The sequence below is a fragment of the Staurois parvus genome, unplaced genomic scaffold (genome assembly GCF_062004578.1).
Source record: "Staurois parvus isolate SC_StPar_1 unplaced genomic scaffold, SC_StPar_1.0 ptg001313l, whole genome shotgun sequence".
In the NCBI taxonomy this organism is placed as follows: Eukaryota; Metazoa; Chordata; class Amphibia; order Anura; family Ranidae; genus Staurois; species Staurois parvus.
Window position 1 is genome coordinate 192366 of NW_028319109.1, and position 21862 is coordinate 214227.

At 43.6% G+C, this 21862-nt stretch overlaps 1 protein-coding gene across 3 annotated transcripts in view; it reads left to right on the forward strand.

Moving 5' to 3' along the window:
* CCDC40 (coiled-coil domain 40 molecular ruler complex subunit) overlaps positions 1-21862 on the forward strand; it is a 571335-nt gene that overhangs the window by 76337 nt on the left and 473136 nt on the right. For all 3 annotated transcript variants that reach the window (XM_089661107.1, XM_089661108.1, XM_089661105.1), the window contains exon 4: positions 2412-2495. In XM_089661107.1, coding sequence (XP_089517233.1) covers positions 2412-2495 — 84 coding nt within the window. The remainder of the gene's footprint in view (positions 1-2411; positions 2496-21862) is intronic.

Sequence of the window (21862 nt, forward strand, 5' to 3'; positions counted from 1 at the left end):
AGAATGTGAAGTCTTTATCAGACGGGTGTAAAGTACACCAAGTGTCATGCAGGAGGAGGTCTGTAAGTTCCAGTTTGATCTGTTTATGTGCTTTAAATGTTTTTGAAGATGTACCCGTCGAAGTGTCTTCCAGAGGGTTTAATGCTAGTCATGTAGTCATGGTGCGGAGGAATGATGTGCAGTATCCCAATTCGTCTACTCAACAACGGGGATGGTAGAAGAAATGAGAGGATGCAATGTACCAGAAAAACGTTCCCTAAAAGAACATCAGCGGGTATACAAGTCACGGTGCAATTGCATGGTGGGGTTGTGTATCGTCAAAGTATATAGTTAAACATTCACAGCAGTATAAAACAGTATTTCAAACACAATATAGGCATATTTTGTTTCATGTCTAACTATCAGGACGCCGATCAAAAGTAAGGTCTCTTTTCAAAGATCGGTCTGAGGAGTGGTTGTTACAAAGTGCTTGTTAAGGCTCAAGTTATCAAAAATATATATAAATCTGCATATAAACATTCTGCAAATAGTGAAACCAAATTTAAGTACGAAGAACATTTCTAGTATATACTAGCAGTCTTCACAGCCTGGCCAATAAGGCGGTAACACATGCGGATTTAACTAACACTGTACAGCAGGGTGTTACCTCTCAATTATGGAGGAACTAGGTCACTAAACGCCGTACCCTGCAGTTTGCTTGGCAATGTGAGATAACAGCCAGCTGAGAGTATGAGAAGACATTAAATACGGATAATTACTATAACATAGTAGGAACATAAACATCACAGGTAGCATGTATGAATATTAGGAAAGCCTTATGAGACACACGTAGTCCAGAACCTCAAAAAAGGGAAGTCAAACGGCCTTCGCATGAGGATTAGCAGGAGACAGGATCAGGATAATGATCAGACATTATACCGGGAAAAATACAGTGAAAACTCTGAGGTAGAGAAGAAAAAAAAAAAAAACGTCATTCGCGATCGGCCTTGCGATGAGCCGGAGATGCTGGAAGACTGTCCCTGATGGTGGGTCTGTGCCTGGTCGGTGAAAACGGAGGTCGGGGGATGGTCTATGGCATCTCGCTCCTCCAGGGTGTCTTGATAGCTGGGCTTCCATGCGGTCATCCCCTGTCTGGGGTGGGAAGCGGAGGTCCCCGAACCAGTTGGGCAGGTCTACTGTTGGGATGTTTAAGGTCCCGCAAAATGGTTGTACATCTTCCGGGAATCTCAGGATAGCTATTCGTCCCAGGTGTGAAGCTGAAAGACCAAACGGAAATTTCCAGTGATACGCTATGCCGCGGGAGCGAAGTAGATCTAGCAAGGGACGTAAGTCCTTTCTGTGTTGATCTTGTGTAAGATCTTGAAACAATTAAATTTCTGCTTCGTTGAAAATAATGCGATTTCTTTCTCGCACTCTGCGTAACAGATCTTCCTTGAGTCAGAAATCCACTAGGCAGCAGATTATATCTCGCAGGGGTTCCGTGTCCCTGCTTTTGGGTCGAAGAGCCCTGTGGAGATGTTCAATCTCAATAGGCGACTCCTGAGGTCTTTCAAGTAGATCGTTAAAAATGGTTAGGATCGTTTGTGGTAATTGACCTGCCTCAATCGCCTCAGGTATGCCACAAACCCTTAAGTTGTGACACCGTCCCCTTTTGTCCAGGTCCTCAATATGACAATCAATCTCGCGTAGATGCGTAGCGTGTATATCTACCAGTTGGCGCGTATCATGTAGGGCAAGATCCTGTGTGATGATTTTGTCTTCCACTGCTTCTAACCTTTGTGCCACTGCCTGCATGTCAATATGCAAATCAGCAATTGCTGCAGAGAGGGGGGACTCTTTTATATCTAGTGCCACTACCTTAAGATCCCCCATAGTGAGAGAGGATCCTGCTGAGGGATGTGCTGTGGCAGCTGCAGCTGGGCTCTTGCTATGAGAGCGGAATTCTCTGTGTGCAGAGTGGGAGGACGCAGTAGGGGAGGAGGCTGCAGTGTGCTCCAGGGCCAGGGACTGGAATAGCTCTGGTATACTGTGGCTTAGGGGACCGCTCATCGGGTGGGGAGACCGCGATCGTGCGGCAGAGGCTTTTGGATCAGCCTTCCCCATGGCAACTGCAGCTCTCCCTGCTCGTGCCACGTGGTATGTCCTCCGTGTGTCGGAGCTCCGGCATCAGACAGCCATCATCCTCCGGGCTCAAGCCACACCCCCCATAATTGCTAATATAAATGTATTTCTAATATTTGCCAAATGTATGTGTTTTTGTAAAACCCTAATATTACAACTGCTAACAAATAATGAAGGATTACTCCATCCAACAAGGAATTTCCAGTGTTGGTCTTTCAGTAGGTCTTGGTGAATGACTGAACATGTAATGCATGAAATTAAAAAATGACAAACCTTTTATTTCTTGACAGCCTTTGATGACAAGGTTCCAGACAGCTCTGAAGAGTTACCTTACCAAACACATACAAAGCCTGGACCTGGAGCTGCGTGAAATGGTAAGTACTAATATATATTACATGGAGTTAGAGTTAGGAACCTTTTAGATTATGCTTTTCTATGTAGGCAAATGTAAGGGTAAGGGGAGCGACACGAAGCCTTACAGTGGGAAAATTGTGATCATTTTTGTCTTGTGCTTCCATCTTCTAGCTGCTTTAGGTCATTTGTAGCTGAATTAAGCAACTTTAAAAACAAATGATACCAAGGATATTTTTCTTGTTTGTTGGTCTGTACGGTTGCAAAATAGTTGGGGACTGCATGTTCCTTCAAAAAACATTGAAGCAAAATCTTCAAACATTATACAGACAGCTGATAATGAAAAATGACAGGAGCTTTATCTGTTCTCTACACTATTTAAACCAAAAAAGAAAACTCTTTGGCTAAACATACAGTTGTTAAGTGCATCTCTATACAAGAAAATGAAATTGTGATACATATACAATGTAAGATTAAAATAATTTTTCATCACATACTTTTTTTCTAAAGCTACAGGCATACCTCGGTTTACGAATTTAATTCTTTCTGTGGGACTTTTCGTATAGCGTAAAATTCGTAAACCAAATCGCCGTTTTATATAGTAATGCATTGAAAACCAATTAATCCATTTCAGAGGCCAGAATAAAGTAAACACTACTAAAATACTGCATGAGTTATTTTATCAAGTCATGCAGTAATTTAGTAGCGATAACCATGTGTTAATGTTTCAGCTGTCAGCGGGGTTCCCCACTGACAGCTGAATGTAAAAGAAAGAATTGCCGGCAATTCAAAAAATAATTAAAAAAAGGCATGGGGTCCCCCCTCCCATCCATTCCAAGCCCTTCTGGTCTGGTATGGATTTTGAGCAGAACTCCCACGCCAAAATTTAAATAAAAATGGCGTGGGGGCCTTCCCCCCCCCCCCCCAAAATCCATACCGGACCCTTATCTTAGCATGCAGCCCGGCAGGTCAGAAAAGGGGGGGGGTAACGAGTGAGTACCCCTCCCCACTGAACCATACCTGGCCACATGCCCTCAACATGGGGGAGTGCTTTGCGGCAGGGGGGGCCTCTTACCCACAACCCTGGCCGGTGGTTGTGGGGGTCTGCGGGCGGGGGGCTTATCGGAATCTGGAAGCCCCCTTTAACAAGGGGCCCCCCAGATCCCTTCCCCCCCATGTGAATAAGTATGGGGTACATGGTCCAGCTACTCATTCACAAAAAAACAAAAAGTGTAGTGTGAAAAAAGACAGGACACGGTGTTTGACAAGTCCTTTATTAAAAGAAAAAACTAAAAGAATGTCCCCTGCAGTAGATCCAACGTCAATCACGATGTCTGCCGCCCACCCCAAAAAAGAATTAAAAACAAAAGGGCTTCCAGATTCTGAGAAGTCCCCTGCCTGCAGACCCCCACAACCACCGGCCAGGATTATGGGGAAGAGGCCCTTGTCCCCATCAACATGGGGACAAGGTGCTTTGGGAGGGAACCCCCTGCCCCAAAGCACCCCCCATGTTGAGGGCATGTGGCCTGGTATGGTTCAGGAGGGGGGCGCTCACTTGTCCCTCCCCCCCCTTTCCTGACCTGCCGGGCTGCATGCTCGGTTAAGGGTCTGGTATGGATCTTGGGGGGGGGACCCCCAACCATTTTTTTTAAGTTTGGCATGGGGGTTCCCCTCAAAATCCATACCAGATCCGAAGGACTTGGTATGAATGGAGGGAGGACCCCACAACGTTGTTTTATTTATTATGGTGCTGGTTTTTAAATGTAATTACCGCTTTTTTTTTTCTTCTCTATAGCTCAGAGATTCAGCTGTCACTTTTCCCCCAGCTAAAGTTTCCTTTAACTCCGGGGAAAATGACAGCTAATTCTGTGAGCTATAGTGAAGAAAAAAAAGCCGGCAATTGCATTTAAAAACCGGCACAGACATACACTTGGTATTGTGAAAGAAAATCGTAAACAAATTTGTAAACCGAGGCATTATGTTCAATGGATTTTCATTAGTAAACCAAAAATTACGTTAACTGAGGCATTCGGAAACCGAGGTACACCTGTATATTTATTGAACTTTTAACAACACAAGGGGGCGTGGCTTGGAGCTTGAGCCACATGACAGCACACTGAGTGAGCTCTAGGGAGAAGTCAGCTTTTGAGCCGTTTAAGCGGTACACAGCAGGACGATCATGGGCAGAATTGTTAAGCCACTTCACACAATCGCCCACACGGGGTCTTTAGCACGACAGATCCAGGTTCTTTTCCGGAAAAGAGGCTCACAGACGAGCGGCCCTGCTGGGAGCAAGATGGCGCCTATGCAGCATGAGGAGGTTCACAGTGAGGAGTCTCTGCTAGCATCTGAGGATAGGGTAAGAGAGGACACTCACCCCGACCCACCACTCACATATTCTGAGATGACACAGATCGCTGCTGATCTGAAGAGATCGTTCACAGCTGCTGTAACCAATCTGAAGGAAGATCTCCTATCTCTCTGAGTAATTGATAACTGTGCAGAAGGCTGTTGCTTACAGGGTCAGGGCGACAGGGCAAAAAGTTTCTGAAACACATGCCACATACCTGATTAATGTGAATCACCACCTAATAAGATCTAGATAACCGAGGGAGACGGCATAACATTTGAGTCAGAGGCATCCCTAAATCTGTGTCTGCTGAACAGCTCATGTCAGCCTTACAATCCATCTTCAATAAGCTTTTAGAGTGGCCTGCGGACACTGTCATTGATTTTGAGAGAGCACACAGAGCCCTTGGGCCAAGGGGGACGGTTGGCTTCCCTCCCAGAGACATTATTTGCTGTATTGCCAATTTCACACTACAAGAAGAAATCCTTAAAACAGCCCGGCAAAATGAGCTCATTACTTGATGACGGTGATGAACTTGCCCTCTTTCAGGATCTATCCCCTATTATGCTGAAAAATAAAAGAGCATTACGCCCCCTATTGGCCGTTATGCAGGAGAAGGGAATTCCTTACAGATGGCGGTTTCCATTTGCCTTACAAGCGACTCTGAATGACAAACACTATCTGCTCAGACTGCCTGCTGACCTTTGGGGTTTCTGTGATGATCTCCAACCTCCGCATGTGGAACTTCCTGAATAGGAATTTCGACTTCCATCAGGTATGAGGAATTTCGACTTCCATCAGCAGTGCCTGTTACTGCACGCACGCCTCTGCAAACCCCTTCCAAAGCACAGTTCAGGAAGACCAGGCACCAGAAGCAGGCCGGTCTGGGCTCCAGTCTGTTGTCTCCGAAGTCCAAACAGCGCAGAGATAGAGAGGATTTTGATGATACCGGACTGTGCTTAATCAATATTTGTCCTCTCTTCTCTTTTGAAGACCTTACTGTCCTCTTCTGGAAGGGTGAGGCATGGGGGTTCGCGTGTCGGGATGGGGGGGGGGTCTTTCATGTGGCTAACCACCGCACTCTGGCCTCCCTGGATGCGTGTTCATCTTAGCTTCCTGTGTTCCTGCCTGATATAGGTAACCTAAATTTTGGCTGTGTGCTTAATCAGCCAGGTGCAGCTATTTTATATTGCTTATGGCCTGATGGTCGGGCTGCTATTTAAAAATGGCCAGCAGGACCCTTATGGTCTAATAGTTTTGTGCCCATTGGCTTTTTGTTCGAAATTGTTGCACTTATATAAGGGTTATTTCTACTGATTGCAAATGATTCTTGGATATATGCTGACCTCTATGATATAGTTATTACAAATACCTGAAACATGCATTTAATATTTGTGCTGTTGGCTCTGAGCTCAGACCTCCATTCATGACATCTGTTTAATATCACCTTTGCCGTCCCTAGGGTGTATCTTACAATAGGCACTAATTTTTCTTAGTGACAGACTGCTTTGCTTGTGCAATAGCCCCTCCCATTAGCCCCCCAATTTGGCAGAGTACCACTTTGCGTTGCACATTACAACATTTAACATTCCTGCCTACTTCTGCTGATACTTAATCTTGTGATACAGTACTTTATCCCTACACCATTTTTCACTTGCATTTATTGGTTTGCAATATCTTACAGGTTAGCGATAAACAAGATATTTATCTCTCTCTGCAAGTTTGTTCGGAGCAGGCCCGCTCCTGTAATTTTTGTGGTTTCTTCTTGTCATCTCTCTTTTCCCTTTTTTTTCTTCTCTCTTCTTTCACCGGCATGGCCTACTCAAATATAGGAAACAAGCCCCTGCTTATCTCTGACAATGTTAGGGGCTTAAATGTTCCTGAGAAGCAATCCCAACTGATTTGTGAACTTGACAATGTCAAGCCTTCTATAGTGTTTCTGCAGGAAACGCATTTTAAAACTGGACAGATACTGAAGTTGTCAAGTAAATACTTTACGAAACCATACCATTCTACTAATGCCTTGGCTAAGACTAAGGGGGTCACCATATTGCTCAGCAAGGAGGCACAGATTTTGATCACAGACCAATCAATTGACCTGAAGGGTAGATACGTCTTCTTAAAAGGTTCATGGGTGGGTACACCGTTCATCTTGGCCAATGTCTACATCCCCAACTCAGCCCACATCTCCTTTTGTCAGAAAATTGTTGATGAGCTTAAAGGGTTTGCGTCTGGTTGCTTAATTCTAGGGGGAGACTTTAACATTCCTCTTGACCCTGCTTTAGACAGGTCTACCAGGACAATTTGCATTGCATATAAAAATCTCAGCCAATATCCCCTTCTTTCTCCCTTGCACATATTACTGTTCTCCCCAAAAAAGATGAAGACCCTGCTGAATGCACAAGCTACAGACCTATTTCCCTACTCAACACTGATATAAAACTGCTTTCAAAAATACTGGCTAACCGACTTAGGCCTTATCTCTCTGATATTATTGGTCCGGAACAAGTCGGTTTCATGCCGGGTAGAGAAACACGTGACAATATTGTCAAGGCCCTTAACCTAATCTATAGGACGTGTTTTGAGGCCCTCGAGTGCCTTCTCCTCTCTATTGATGCGGAGAAGGCTTTTGATCGTGTGTCTTGGGACTTCATGTTTGCAACGTGTGCTCATATCAGACTGGCACCTAACATGCTGAATTGGATTGCTGCTCTGTATCAAAACCCTATGGCTAAGATCAAGGTCAATGGCACGCTCTCTGACACAATCACTACCAAGAATGGAACGAGACAGGGTTGCCCTCTGTCTCCTTTCTGTTCATCCTCACTCTTGAACCCTTAATTCGGCTGGTTCAGCAAAATGAGGCGATTCAATGATTTTGCATTAATAATGAGACTTACAAAATGGTGGCATACGCGGATGGCCTGTTATTTTTTATATCTCAACCCCACATATCCGTGCCTAACCTTTTGAGCTTATTCGACCGCTACCATTTCCTCTCTAATTTGAAAATTAACTACACTAAGTCAGAGACCTTGAATTTAACTGTCAGCTCTTCCTCTCTAGCCCTCATTAAGTGAAATTGCTCTTTCAAGTGGGTCCCTCTAGCCCTTAAATATTTTTGGCATTTGGCTTACTCCTAATCTGGAGGATTTGTACAAGCAAAACTTTGTCCCACTATTGCGCAAGATTCAGAACGATCTTAAAATCCGGCACGCGAAAACCTCCTGGTTTAGCAGAGCAGCGATCATTAAAATTTAAATTTTTCCTTGGATACTGTACTGTATAAATGCTCTCCCTATTAGGCTCCCTTCCATCTTTTTTAAGCAATTACAACAGGCTCAGAGAGCCTTTGTGTGGGCCAATAAAAACCCACGGATTTGATTTCAACTAATCATGTGCGTATGGGGTTGCCAGACTTTAAAAAGTATTATTATGCTACTCACATTACCAGAATCATAGACTGTAATTGTCATTCCATACATAAACACTGGCTTTCCCTTGAAAGCCTCTATTCTTCAGCTCCTTTAAGATTTTCAGCATGGTTGTCAAAGTCTACCTACTCGAAGCGTCTGATGGCTCAACCCTTAATTGGTGCAACTTTAGATGCGTATCATGATCTTGTGAAGGTTGAGGGTACTGCTAGCGCTCCAGGCCCCCTCACCCCCATTGCTGATAATCCCGAGTTTCCCCTTGGGTTGGAATGTGGAGTGATTCCGGTGCACGAGTCGGGTCTATCTCTATTGGCGACTCATTGTCTCAAGCGAGGAGGATTTAGGTCCAAAGGAGAGCTTCAGGAATTATGTGGTCAGGTTTCTCTCCCATACTGGACTTATTTTCAAATACATAATTACTTGACTAACCACAAATGGAAGGCAGCCTTCAACAGACCTCTTACGACCCTAGAAATGCTATGTCTGAAAGGGAAACCCATTGACAAAACCACCTCCTTGGCCTATTCTTGGCTTCACAACAATCTTTATGTTACCCACGACAATTTTCGGCTAGGTTCGAAATCAGCCTTTCAGGCAGAGTTTTCCGATGACCATTGGAGAAAAGCCTGCATTTTTGCTCACAAATGCTCCATCAGCACCAGGACTCAAGAAACCGCCTACAAATTGTTAACGCGTTGGTACACTACGCAGGACAGGTTAAAGAGGTGGTTTCCTCAGACGTCAGGCTTATGTTGGCGCTGTGAGTCAGCTGAGGGCTCCTAGTTCCATGTCTGGTGGCAATGTCCATGGCTTAAGCCATTCTAGGATGAAGTTTGAGAGCTGATCTACTCTATTACGGAGACTGCATTGCCCTTAACTCCTAAATGTTGTTTCCGCCATATTTCTGAGTGCTCGTTGAAATCGTACAAGAGATCCTTGGTGCGGCACCTTTTGAATGCGGCTAAGTCCTTAATTCCCAGACATTGAAAGACCACTCATACCCCCTCGATACAAGACTGAATAAGAGAGGTTAATGTTATTCAGGGTTTGGAATGGACACTGACTATGACTGATGACATTGTTCCCAGGTTTCACAAATTGTGGTCCAGTTGGTATGCTTTCACTTTTTCAGAAAGATATAAAGGGCTGATGGGCGAATAGCTCTTTTTCTCTTTTGGACATGTGGGTCATGCTGGTGAATTCTGGGCATCTCTTGTGGAGATGGATCTGTCCTTACTATTTTCTTGCTTTCTGTCCTAGCTTTTCATTTTCCTCTGTTCTTACTTTTCTTTCTATCAGACTTGATTATTGTACCTGCAAATTGTAAACGTTTTACTATGTGAGTGCTTCCTAATGTTTTGATTATACTACTGAGGTTGCTCCGAAACTAATTTGTAAACTGTGTACTACATGATATGATAATATGCTATGCTTTCCTGTAGCTCATTCTTGTTCATTTGTCCTGCTTTTTCTTTCTGAATAAAAGCCAATTGTTTAAAAAAAACCCCAAAAGGGGTAGACAGAAGGAGAGAGAAAAAAAACTCTCCTCAAACAAAAGCATAGGATGTTTACAGAGCTCATAAGTTAGCCTATACAGTGGTAGGTTACTATTGACCATAGCCTTCCAAGCTTCTAGAAACGAGGGAGGAGCACCTTTTCATGACATAAGTATAATTTTCTTTGCATAGAAATATTGTAACCGTAACAGCCTTTTATTATACTCAGAAAGAGGTAAATCTCCAAAAATCCCCAAAAGGCAATTCTTTGGATGCAAAATATTGGGCAGTACCAAGCAGAGGAGAGAAAAGTTTAACTTCTGACTAGAAAGCAAAAACTATGGGGCAGTTCCATAGGCAGTGAAGGAAGTTTGCTCCCGCTCCACAACCCCAGAAACAAGCTGTTAAGGAACACAGGCCCAGTCTGTGTAATCTGGTAGAAGTGTAACAGCTATGGTGAAACAACTTGACTTGGAGAATATGGTCTCTGGAGGCTATAACCATCTTAGTGTAATAAAGTTCAAATTCGGACCAATCTGACTCGTCAAGTGAGAGATCAGGCGAAGTCCATTTCAGCTGAGCTTGTGCATATGTAGGGTGAGCCTTCACACACAATGCAAAATTGTAGTCAGAAATCAGTCTTTTGGGCCTAAGGATCGAAGAAGCTTTTGAAAAGGAGATACACAGGCGGGATTGGTCAAGGGCCAAATTGTTTTCAGATCGCATACCTGAGTTTGTAATAATAAAATAAATGGGTATTTGGAAGATGAAAGTCAGGTTTCTATTGAGAGAAAGATTTAAGTGTTGGACCTGCATAAAGTTGGTGCAGATATTTAACCCCTTTAGCAGACCAGCATTGAGGGTCTGGGACAGAAAAAGTTCTAAAAGAGCAGGATTGTACCAGAGCGGGGTATTTGTGGAAGATTCCTGCATCCCTTTTTGAATTTTGGACAAAAGTGTAAGGGAGGTTGTAAGGATCGTAGTACCCTCAGGGGTAGGGACATGCTTATGTGCCAAATTATGTAAAGTTTCATACGAAGAAACGAGAGCTGCCTATACTGCAATACAGGTCTTGCCTCGAGAAGGGATAAGCTAATCATGAACATATGCTAGCTAGATTTCTAAAAGCAGTAGTAGTAAAAATCTGGAAAAGCCAAACTGGCCATGTGTGTAATGAGCTTAAGGATCTCTGGGATGTTGGTGTTGCCACAGAAAATCCCGACAAATAGAATCCAGCTGTTTAAAAACATGCAGAAGGATTCTACATGGGGAATTGGCCACAGCATAAAGAAATGTGGGGAGAAAAACCCTTTTAAGGAGATTAACTCTCCCCATCAAATCCAGAGATCCAACCATTGCCCAACCTTGGGCCACAGAAGGTACACCAGAGGAAGTACATTGTTTACAAGATAGGACCATAACGGCAGTTGTACAGTCACTCCAAGGTACCGAAAGAAGTCTATTGTCTGATCACTACTAACCAATTAAGCAGTCATCTTATTTATACGATTAGCTAGGACCTTTGCAAAAATCTTAACATCCACATTAATGAGTGAGATTGGACTGTTGGAGTCACATTTGGTTGGGTCCTTTTGTGGTTTTAAAAGTAATACAATAAGGGCCTAGAAGGAGGCAGAACACCACTGATTGATATGTTTGAAGAAGGTAAAGACTTAAAATATGTTGGTATTTAATATACCATTCATCTGGGATACCATGTAATCCAGGCGTTTTGTGATGGGGGGTTGGGAAATAGCTAATTCTATTTTTGTGGTAGAAATAGGGGCATCTAGCATCTGTCTGTGTTGGTCAGTAAGCCTAGGTAGAGAGACCCCCCTCTGAATAAGCAGAGAGGGCTGCATCTGTATAAGCAATGGAGGAGGTGTACAGCGAGGAGTAAAAAGAGGTGAAGGCATCCAGAATATCAGATGTGAACGTGCAGACTGTCCCTTCAGAAGTAGTTATAGAGGGGATAAGAACAGGGAGTACTCAAGATGAGATATGCCAGCAGACATCCCGTTTTGTTACCATGTTTAAAAATCTTTTGAGCTTTTATACAACATATTTTTCTAAGTCAGGTCCAGCAGTCGCAGTTCATAAGTTCTGCGCCTATGTAACCAGATTGTTCTAGTGTCTGAAGTTGGGGCTTGGGAGTAGGATTTTCCTCTGTAATAATCTGGCTGTTTTTCTTTAGAATACCTGTAATGGACATAGAACTATCTCTAGAGGATGTCTTAAAGGCCACCATGTGCGAGGAGGCTGTATTAATATTTCTTGTCAAGGAGGTAGCTATATCATTGGCACAGGCCACAGGAGCTGTGGGATCTTCTAGCCATTGAGCATTCATATGCCAGACACCCTTACCAGCAGGAGGAAGGGACCGCTTGTGAGGTGAACCCAGACCCCTAAAATTTCTTTAGCCAGGGGAGCATGATCAGACACACCATAGGGTAGAAATTCATCCTGGAACACTAAAGCAATTGGGAGGGTTTTGTTAAGGCTAGGTCTATCCAGGACATTGTTTGGTAGAAGTCTGAATGACAAGAAAATTGACACACATCCAGAATCCTCATAAGGTCATAGGTCTATATGCAATCTAGAAATTAAAGTGGTGTCTTGCCCACCCTTCTCAAGTGGTCTCTGAGGGGATCTGGTACTGCATTGAAGTCCCCAACCATATTAAATGGACCAGTAGTAAAAACAAAAAGGTGTATAGTCAGGATATGAAGGATCTCAGTCTAAAAAGGAGGGGGGACATAGACAGTTGCTATTGTAAAAATCAGGTCTGCAGTTTGTAGGGAGAGCAAAACAAAATGCCGTCTGGGTCTGTTTTGACCCTAAGGACTTCAGCCTGAAGGGATTTGACCAGTAAGACATTAACGCCCCTAAAGTATGCAGAATACTCAGCATGAAAGACTTTAGCAATCCATTGCTTTTTCAGTGATAAAATTGTAGAGCCCACTAAATTGGTCTCTTGAAGGCAAATTATATGTAGTTTGTATTTCTTAAGGAAGGAGAATACCAGAGACCGCATGTGAGGTGAACCTAGACCCCTAAAATTTCAAGAAATCACTTTTAGGTCAGATAACATATTGGCATGGAGATGTTAAAGAAATTGATAGAATAAACATATCAAATAACATAGCACCATAGCAGCATAGGCATTGAGACAAAAGTGCAATCATAAACAAGCCAACAGTGTGAGGCTGTAAAAAAGTCATAAAGCAAAAATTCCCCACCTAACCCACCCTGCTCATCCATCCCAATCATAGCTTAAGACCCTGAAACCAAAAACAACCGGCAATTGCCATGAAATATAAGAGGGGGAGGCTTGTGTGACGGGAGTCACTTTGGGTGGGGGGCCCATGGAACCCAGCTCACTTTAGAGAGGTGGGGAGACTCCTGTCTCAGCTCCCCATTTCCCTCTTATGTGTAAGTCACCCTGTGCCTGTTAGGGGTACAGGGTGATCTGTCCAAATATTGTGTAGACGTGTCTAGGAGATAGGTGGGTGGGAGTTGTGGATTGTTTGGTGTTATGTGGTTGCATCCCATTGTTCTATTGTTTGTCTTGCTTAGGAGCAAACTATTATAGGATGTATGTGTTTATGTGTATTAGCTTAGTGGGGGGGTTGTCTCAGCAGCCCTCCCCCCTAATGGGACTGTCTGCTGGAGTGAAGTTTGAATACCTGTGTGTCTCTTGTTACTAAATGTAGATTGCCCCGCCCTGTGACATTATGCAGGGAGGGGGGATTGGTACCTTGAGTGTATATATCTTGTATCGGTGTTCAAATAAACTAGTCTACTTTCTGGCTTACTTCAAAGTTGTGGTGTCTGTGGTCGGTGTTCAGATGGGGATGCGGAATTCTAACAGAAGTACTCAGCGCAGGCTGGGTCGGTTCCGTTACAGCTTGATGCAGTGAAATATTTTTAATCCATTTCTGTGACAGACACAACTCAATCTTACATCAAAGTAAATTGAGTGCGGGGGTGCGTCCAAGATGGCAACTTGACTAAACGCATAAACTGGAGCTCCGCCACCAACTACCGAATCCTTATGATTTGGAGAAGCTCCCTCTCTACCTGAGCCCGGCTATATTGACTGCCTTTCTTCCCCAGCTGGGGATGCACAAAAGTAAACTTCCTCCACCGGCCAAACCCACAGGAATGCTGTGAATGTCCCTTAGGGCTACACCATCTTGCTCTATGGACGAGACAGACATGGCTACCCAAACTGCAGCAGAGCTGTCGGCTGATCCACCAACATGCCTTCTTAATGACAGCCATCACCACTTGCCAGTCCATTCTCACTAGCAAGATCGAACATCTACAGAGGATATTGGACTCGTCTGGAGAGACCTAGATGGTTTCCGGGTGTGCATTGCCTCGGCCGAGCAAAGGGTGAGAGATGCAAGAGGCCTCGGCCGCAGTGCATATTCTGCGACTCAAGGTGAAATCTCTTGAAGCCTGTGCTGAAGTCATGGAAAACCACTGTAGCAGAAACAATCTCTGCATTGTGGACCTACCTGAGGGAGTGGAGGGAGACGACCCGATGAGTTTCACCGAACGTCTGTTTCATACTCTTTTGCCTACAGCTACATTCTCTGGTATGTTCACAGTAGAGCGAGGTTTTACTCTCTAGTGTGTGTTTTTTTTTTTTCACTCTCTCTCCCCCGTGGCCCTCTTTCTTCTCTCCTCTCTTTTTTCCTCAGGAAGAGGTTGTTTGCTTTTCTTCTCCTTTTTTTTTCTCTCTCCCCTCTTTCTTTCTTTTAAATATTCCTCCTTTTTGTTAAACTGACGGGATGCTGGGGGAGAGTAAATGGGTTGAGGTCCAAGAGCTTCACCCTAAAGTGGAATCAAAGGTGGGACTTAAACCACAAATGATTCATAGGCTAATTATCTGCCTAAAAAGGGAGGGCGGTTGGGAGGGAGTCGGGGGGGGTGGATGGGCAGAGGATATGGGGGAATGGTAGGTAGTGTTAAACTCTGAGAAGTAGTAAGAAATATATATGTCTGGAGAAAACCTAGAAAAAGAAAGAGAAGATACGGGGAAGAGGGAGATGGGAGGAGATGAAAGGAAGAATGGAAGAGATTAATTTTATGACTTATAATGTTGACGGTTTAAATAGCTTTGGGAAGAAATTTAGGATTTTTAAGGAAATTCAGCACAGATTCTCTTCAGTGGTTTTTTTTACAGGAGACATATAGAACAAGAAGCAAATGTGAAACTAAACTCCAGATATTATCCAATATGGTACTATGCAGATTCCCCAATTAAACAAGCCAAAGGAGTGGCAATAGGTTTTGCGAAAAATATCAGGTTTAATTTAGAAGACAGGCTGGTAGACCCGAAAGGGAGATATTTGTTCCTGAAGGGGAAATTACAGGATTGGGAGTGTACTCTTGCAAATATCTATTGCCCAAATAAGAAACTGGAGGAGTTCCTAAAGAATACGCTGAGGAAATTAATGGCTTTCAAGAATGGTGGTTTGATTGTGGCGGGAGATTTTAATCTTTGTATGGATCCTCAGATAGATACAGCGTCTCGTGTGCAGAGGTAAGAGAGTAGGTCTCTTAGATCTTTAAAGAAAATGCTATATCAATGTCAACTTGTGGATATATGGAGAATTAAACATATGAAGGACAGAGACTATACGTTGTACTCTCATGCACATGAGATATATTCAAGATTGGATTATATACTGTTGGACCATTGACTTATTGAGTCTCTGGTGCAAGTAAAAATAGAGGAGATATCAATATCGGATCATGCTCCGGTCACAATGAAATTACTTTGGGGAAATGAGATGAATAGGAGGAAAATGTGGCAGTTAAACGAGACTTTGCTACAGGATCAAGAGGCAGATCAAAAGATTAAAAAATAGATAGAGCAATTTTTTAAGGAAAATTACTCTGAGGAGGTGTCAGTGGCAAAGGTGTGGGAGACTCATAAAGCTTATATCAGAGGTATCCTGATAGCAATTGGAGCAAAAAAGAAGAGAGAAAGGAGAGAAAAAATAAATAAGCTTCTGAAGGAAATCTGGGAGTTAGAGCAGAAACATAAAAATAGAATAACAAAAGAGATTATGCAGAGGGTTATGAATAAAAGAGAGGAATTAATTTTCTGGAAGAAGATAAGAGTGTTTATAAAATGATAGGTGAGAGATACAGATGGGGAGATAGACCTGGAAAATATTTAATGAGGGCTCAGAGGAAAAAGAAATCTAGGAACTATATAGAGAAAATAAGGGACAATAAAGGTGAATTAGTGTATTCAACTAAAGATATAGCTAAAGTGTTTAAAGAATATTATAATAAGCTATATAACAATATTCTCCATAGTAAAGAGGATGCAGGAAAAATAGAAAAAAGACGGACATGTTTAAAAGAAGCGGGACTACCGAAATTAGAGGAGGAACAATTAAAATCTTGGAATCAACAATAATGCAGGAAGAAATATACTTAGCATTAAAAAGTACTTTAGCAGGGAAAAGTCCTGGACCTGATGGGTATACTGTGAGATATTATAAAAAATACAAGGAATTATAAGTACCCAAATTGAGGACATATATGAACGCATTGGGAGGAGAGATGGAAATGAGAAGGGAATTTTTACAAGCCTACGTAGTCCTTATACATAAGGAAGGTAAGGATGACACTCAATGTGCAAGTTATAGACATTTTTCCTTGTTGAATACAGATATCAAACTATATGCAAAAGTTCTGGCAAATAGATTGAAAGACTTGATGCCAGAATGTATACATATGGATCAGGTAGGTTTTGTCCCAGGAAGAGAGGGTAGACACAATGGATTAAGATCTGTGTTTCTTATACAAAAAAGTAGGAAAGAGAAAATCCCAGCAGTGGTCCTCTCGATAGATGCAGAAAAGGCATTTGACAGAGTGGATTGGGGTTATATGTTGGATACGCTGGAAATATTGGGCATGGGACCCAGAATAAGAGAATGGATAAGGAAATTATATAGTGCAGAATGGTACTAGACAGGGATGTCCTCTGTCTCCACTGTTGGAATCTTTATTGGCTACAATAAGGAATAACATAGATATAAAGGGAATCAGGATAGGACAGATGGAGCATAACGTGGCAGCTTATGCAGATGATATGTTGTTCTATGTGGGAAACCCAAGGATAACATTACCAAACTTAATGAAATCATTGAGGGAATATGGAGAGATGTCAAACGTATAAATTAATCCAACTAAAACTGAGATTTTAAATATAAATCTTTTAAACAGCGAGAAAAATATTTTACAGGTGGAATTTCCCTTTGTATGGAGAGAAAAAGAAATAAAATATTTATAAAAGTATAAAATTAACCATATCTTCTAAGAATTTATATAGATCAAATTATATCCCATTATTAAATGAGATTAAGGATGAAAATTAGGTGGGGGAACTCTGTCATGGATAGGGCGTATAAATATGATAAAAATGGTGCCAACTATCTCATATATAGACACGTCCAAGGTGCATGTGATGATAATGGTGACAAAGTCAATCTATCCGATATCAATAAAGCATGGTGAAGAGATCAGTGACTCCTGTGGTTGTAGAAAAATAGGTGTTGATTGCACTAACCAGACAGCGCAATTTCTTGCGCATTAGAGTATACAGGTGAAACTCGAAAAATTAGAATATCGTGCAAAAGTTCATTTATTTCAGTAAATGGGACATACAAACGCAGATCAGTATCCATGTTAGAAACCAAATGGATATTTTTATTACAAACACTTTCCCCCCAGGGTTTAAACATCGATTTAGATATTAATTGTTTTATTGATACCAGTTAATTCCCCCCTTTTTAGACACAGACATTTAAGCTTTTAGGGATCTTTCTTACGGAGTAATTTTTATATATATTTTATACATTTCTATACAATTTATATTTTACCTATTGACTATATTCATCATTAGACATGTATGCTATTAGGTACACAACACCTATCTGGCTAATGACATTGGTGTGATTTTTATGATCGGTGATTGAGACATACATAATGTGTGCCCCCTTTCCTTTGTTTGTTTGGATTTGGCTTTTACGTCTGGCTTCCCATTATGCATCCTGATATATTAGCCTATTTTATGTGGGTCTTATACCCGCAATTCAGTTCTATAATTTTAATTTTCTATTATTTTTATTTGCAATTAATGTGTTCTTTCATTATACTGAGGGAGCATAACCGCTATCATTTTATTCTATTTTATTTTTATCTTGATTATTACCAATAATCATGTATGTTTTGATTAGATCTTAATACACTCATATACATTTATTTTTAATTTGTAAATGTTTTTCTATAGTTGTTTTTGTCTTTGTATTAAACTTATGTTTTAGGCACCTTTTTATTATATTAAATATGGTATATGTTTTGAGTATTTGTAAAGCAGAATAGAGCCATCTTAGGCAGAGGTTCCTTTTTCACCTGTAGTCCCACAAGTATAATAGTGGAGACATTTTCCATGTATGAATCTCCAGTCTCAGGGTCTACACTTTAATGGAGACCGTGTAATCTAACTTTACACGTTGCCTCCAACTTCACTTTATCCCACATGATATCCATCCCTGGATTGCTATTTGAGATATGGATAGTTATTTGTTTTTGATTGTACCTATTTGGCAATATTCAACATTAAACTGAACAGAGCGGCACTCTCTTCCTGAGATGTCTTCTATATCTGCTAATGTGCGGCGATCTCCAGTAAAATGGCCGCCGTCCACATGGATCGATCCACATGCGCGAATGGTCCGCAATGACGCGATACAACGCATGCGCGTCATACGCTATAAATAGAATGTTATTTAGATTGGCAAAATCCCCTTGATAAAGTGTAATTAGACGAAACGCGTTAGGGAGGTTCCCCCTAGCGCTTACCACATTCCGCATGGCTCCTCTGAACGGCCGGCGGCCATCTTGGAATTTTTTTGCTGTAAGTTTATTCATTTGCTTCTGATTATTACTTATTATCAATAAATACTACACTATTGGAGACTTCCCCTTTTGGGCTGGGTTTGTTCTGCGAGAACGTGTATGATCCCCCTGGTGTCTGATGACTGAATACCCAGAGATGGGCTATCCCCCTCTGATGTGGCTTACCTGGATGCTGCTGACCTGATGACCCTGTGTCAGGGACCGCGGGTCTCGCCGCGGCACACAGGTCTGCGCATGCGCATATTTCCTAGGCGCACCAATGTGCAGGCACTAGGACCTGGGCGTCCGCGGCGGCAATTGCGGCCACGCATGCGCACTCGCACACGCGGGCGCGTGCCTGGCACCAATGACGGTGCAGGGCGCACTATTTAAACTGGCCAGGCGGTGATCAGGTTGCCGCAAGGTCTAGTTCCTGTACCTGTGTTTCTGAAGTGTGTTCCCTGTTGCCGATCCTGCCTGTCCTGATTTGTGTTGACCTTCTCCTGCTCTGACCCCTGGCTCGTCCCTGACTATTCCTCTGCCTGTCATTATTATTATTATTGGACCTCCCATTGCTGAACCTTGGCTCGTGACCCGGCTACTCTCCGTCTACTGCTTGGTACCTACCTGCCTCCACCGTTACCGACCCGGCTAGTCTGACCACGCTCACTCCTTACTGTCATCCATCCATCCCGCTCGGAACCTGGACCTGTCAGCCTCTTCACATCAGGCTCACCCCTGGCACATACCCTCAGCGGGACCCCTCTACCACAGTTGGGTGCACTTAGGGGCCGCGACCTGGTTTCAGTCTTGCACCAAGTCCATCCCCACCATCAGGGGCTCTGGTGAAAAGGCAGACTGAGACTTAGACTCTGCATCCTGGGGAATCCTGTTCTGTGGATCACTAGAGATCCTGCCGGGCGGTGTCTGACAGTACCTTGCGACCATGACGGAGCCTGGAAGGGGAACTTCCCCTCTGGATGACATATCCCGACATCTGGCGACCCTCACAGAAGGGGTTAGGGGGTTAGAACCCTACAGGAGGGTTATACAGAGTTGGGTGACCGCATACAGACCTTAGCCACACCTACCAGGCAGTCTGGGGAACCCCCTGGGGAGACACTGGTCTCGATACCTGCACCGGATCCCCGTGTTCCCACTCCGGAACGTTTTAACGGAAACCGAAGTAGATTCAGGACTTTTCATAATTCCTGTCAGCTATACTTCAACCTCCAGCCTCGAACATTTTCTTCAGAATCCGTGAGGGTCGGGTTCATCATTTCCTTGTTATAGGATGAACCCCAAAACTGGGCCCACCGACTATTAGAGACCCGAGATCGGCATTTAGAAACGGTAACGACATTTTTTAAGGCGATAGCGCTCTTGTATGATGACCCACAACAGGCAGCGACGGCCGAGATGGCCCTACATACACTGAGGCAAGGCCACCGAGCAGCGGAGGACTATGCAGCCGAATTCAGGCATTGGGGTAGTGACATTCAATGGAATGAGGAGGCCCTGCATCACCATTTCCGCATGGGTTTAGCTAAATCATTGAAGGACAAGCTGGCCCGAGTAGACATACCTGATACTCTTGAGGCCCTGATAATCTTATCTATTCAAATTGACTGCCGGTTGCGGCAGCGCAGGCAGGAAAGGTCCAACCAAGGGTCAGAGACCAACCTGGATACCACCTCATGCGTCAGTCCAGCCTAAGTCTCTGTGGGTCAACCGGAATCAGGAGTTCACGGATACATCGGGACCCGGGTTATCAGGAAGGATACGCTCTTCACTTACACTTGATGAACGCCAGAGGTGTCAGGTAAACCATCTTTGCCTCTATTGTGGGGAAGCAGGCCATGTAGTGTGTACCTGTCCAGCCAAGATGGGTAAGTGTTCCGCTGTTTTCTCTACGGTCACTTCTAAAAATTGGGGCAACACCAGTTATCTAGCAGTACCTATCTCACTTCAACTGCCTGGGAGAACTGTGGTAACCACGGCAATTGTGGACTCTGGAGCATGCAGCTGCTTTATAGATTTGGACTTTGCAGCTCAGCAGCAGATCCCCTTACAGACGAAGGAGGTGGGGTTGAATATTTTCTTAGCTGACGGGTCCCGTATCAGGTCAGGGGTGGTGGACCGTGAAACCCCACCTATCCGCACTACAGTGGCGACCCATCATCAGGAATTCCTCCGCCTGGATGCCATTGCATCCCCTCTATTCCCAATTATCTTGGGGCTCCCTTGGCTACGAGCCCACGATCCACAGGTTGATTGGAAGGCGGGATCAATTCACTTCCAGTCACCCTATTGCCAGCAGCATTGCCTCCCTAGGACTCCCCCGGCTCCGCAGGCCTTGTTATGTCTGGATGCAGATGCAGGACTGGTTCAAGTTATTTCCTCAGTCTACCATAGCTACTTGGACATTTAGCAAGCGGGGGGTAGATATTCTGCCCCCGCACTGAACCTATGACTGCCCAATTGACCTCCTCCCAGGTTTGGAAATACCATTTGGGCAGATATTTCCCTTGTCAGAGCGGGAGTTAGGGGTACTAAAGGAGTACATAGACGAGAACCTCCGCAAGGGGTTTATTCGGCCCTCCACATCACCAGCTGGGGCTGGCATTTTCTTTGTGGAGAAGAAAGACAAATCCCTACGACCCTGCGTAGATTACTGAGATTTAAATAAAGTAACTGTCAAGAATCGTTACCCACTTCCTCTGGTCCCCAAACTTTTTCAAAGGTTGAAGTCAGCTTCTGTCTTCACTAAGCTGGATTTGAGGGGTGCATATAATCTAGTCCGTATCAGAGAGGGGGATGAATGGAAGACAGCATTCCGTACAAGATTCTGACATTTTGAATACTTGGTCATGCGCTTCGGCCTATGCAATGCACCTGCCACCTTCCAGCACTTCATAAATGACGTGTTCAGGGACTATCTGGACATCTTTGTTGTCGTCTACCTAGACGATATCCTAATCTTTTCCCCGTCGTTGGAGGTCCATAGAGGTCACGTGAGGTGTGTGTTGGAATGGCTCCACCAACACGGCCTATATGCCAAGGCAGACAAGTGCTGTTTTGAACAGCATAGCATTTCTTTTTTGGGACTCCATCTCCACCACAGGAATAGCCATGGATCCCCAGAAAGTCTCGGCTATCTTGGATTGGCCAGTGCCCACTGA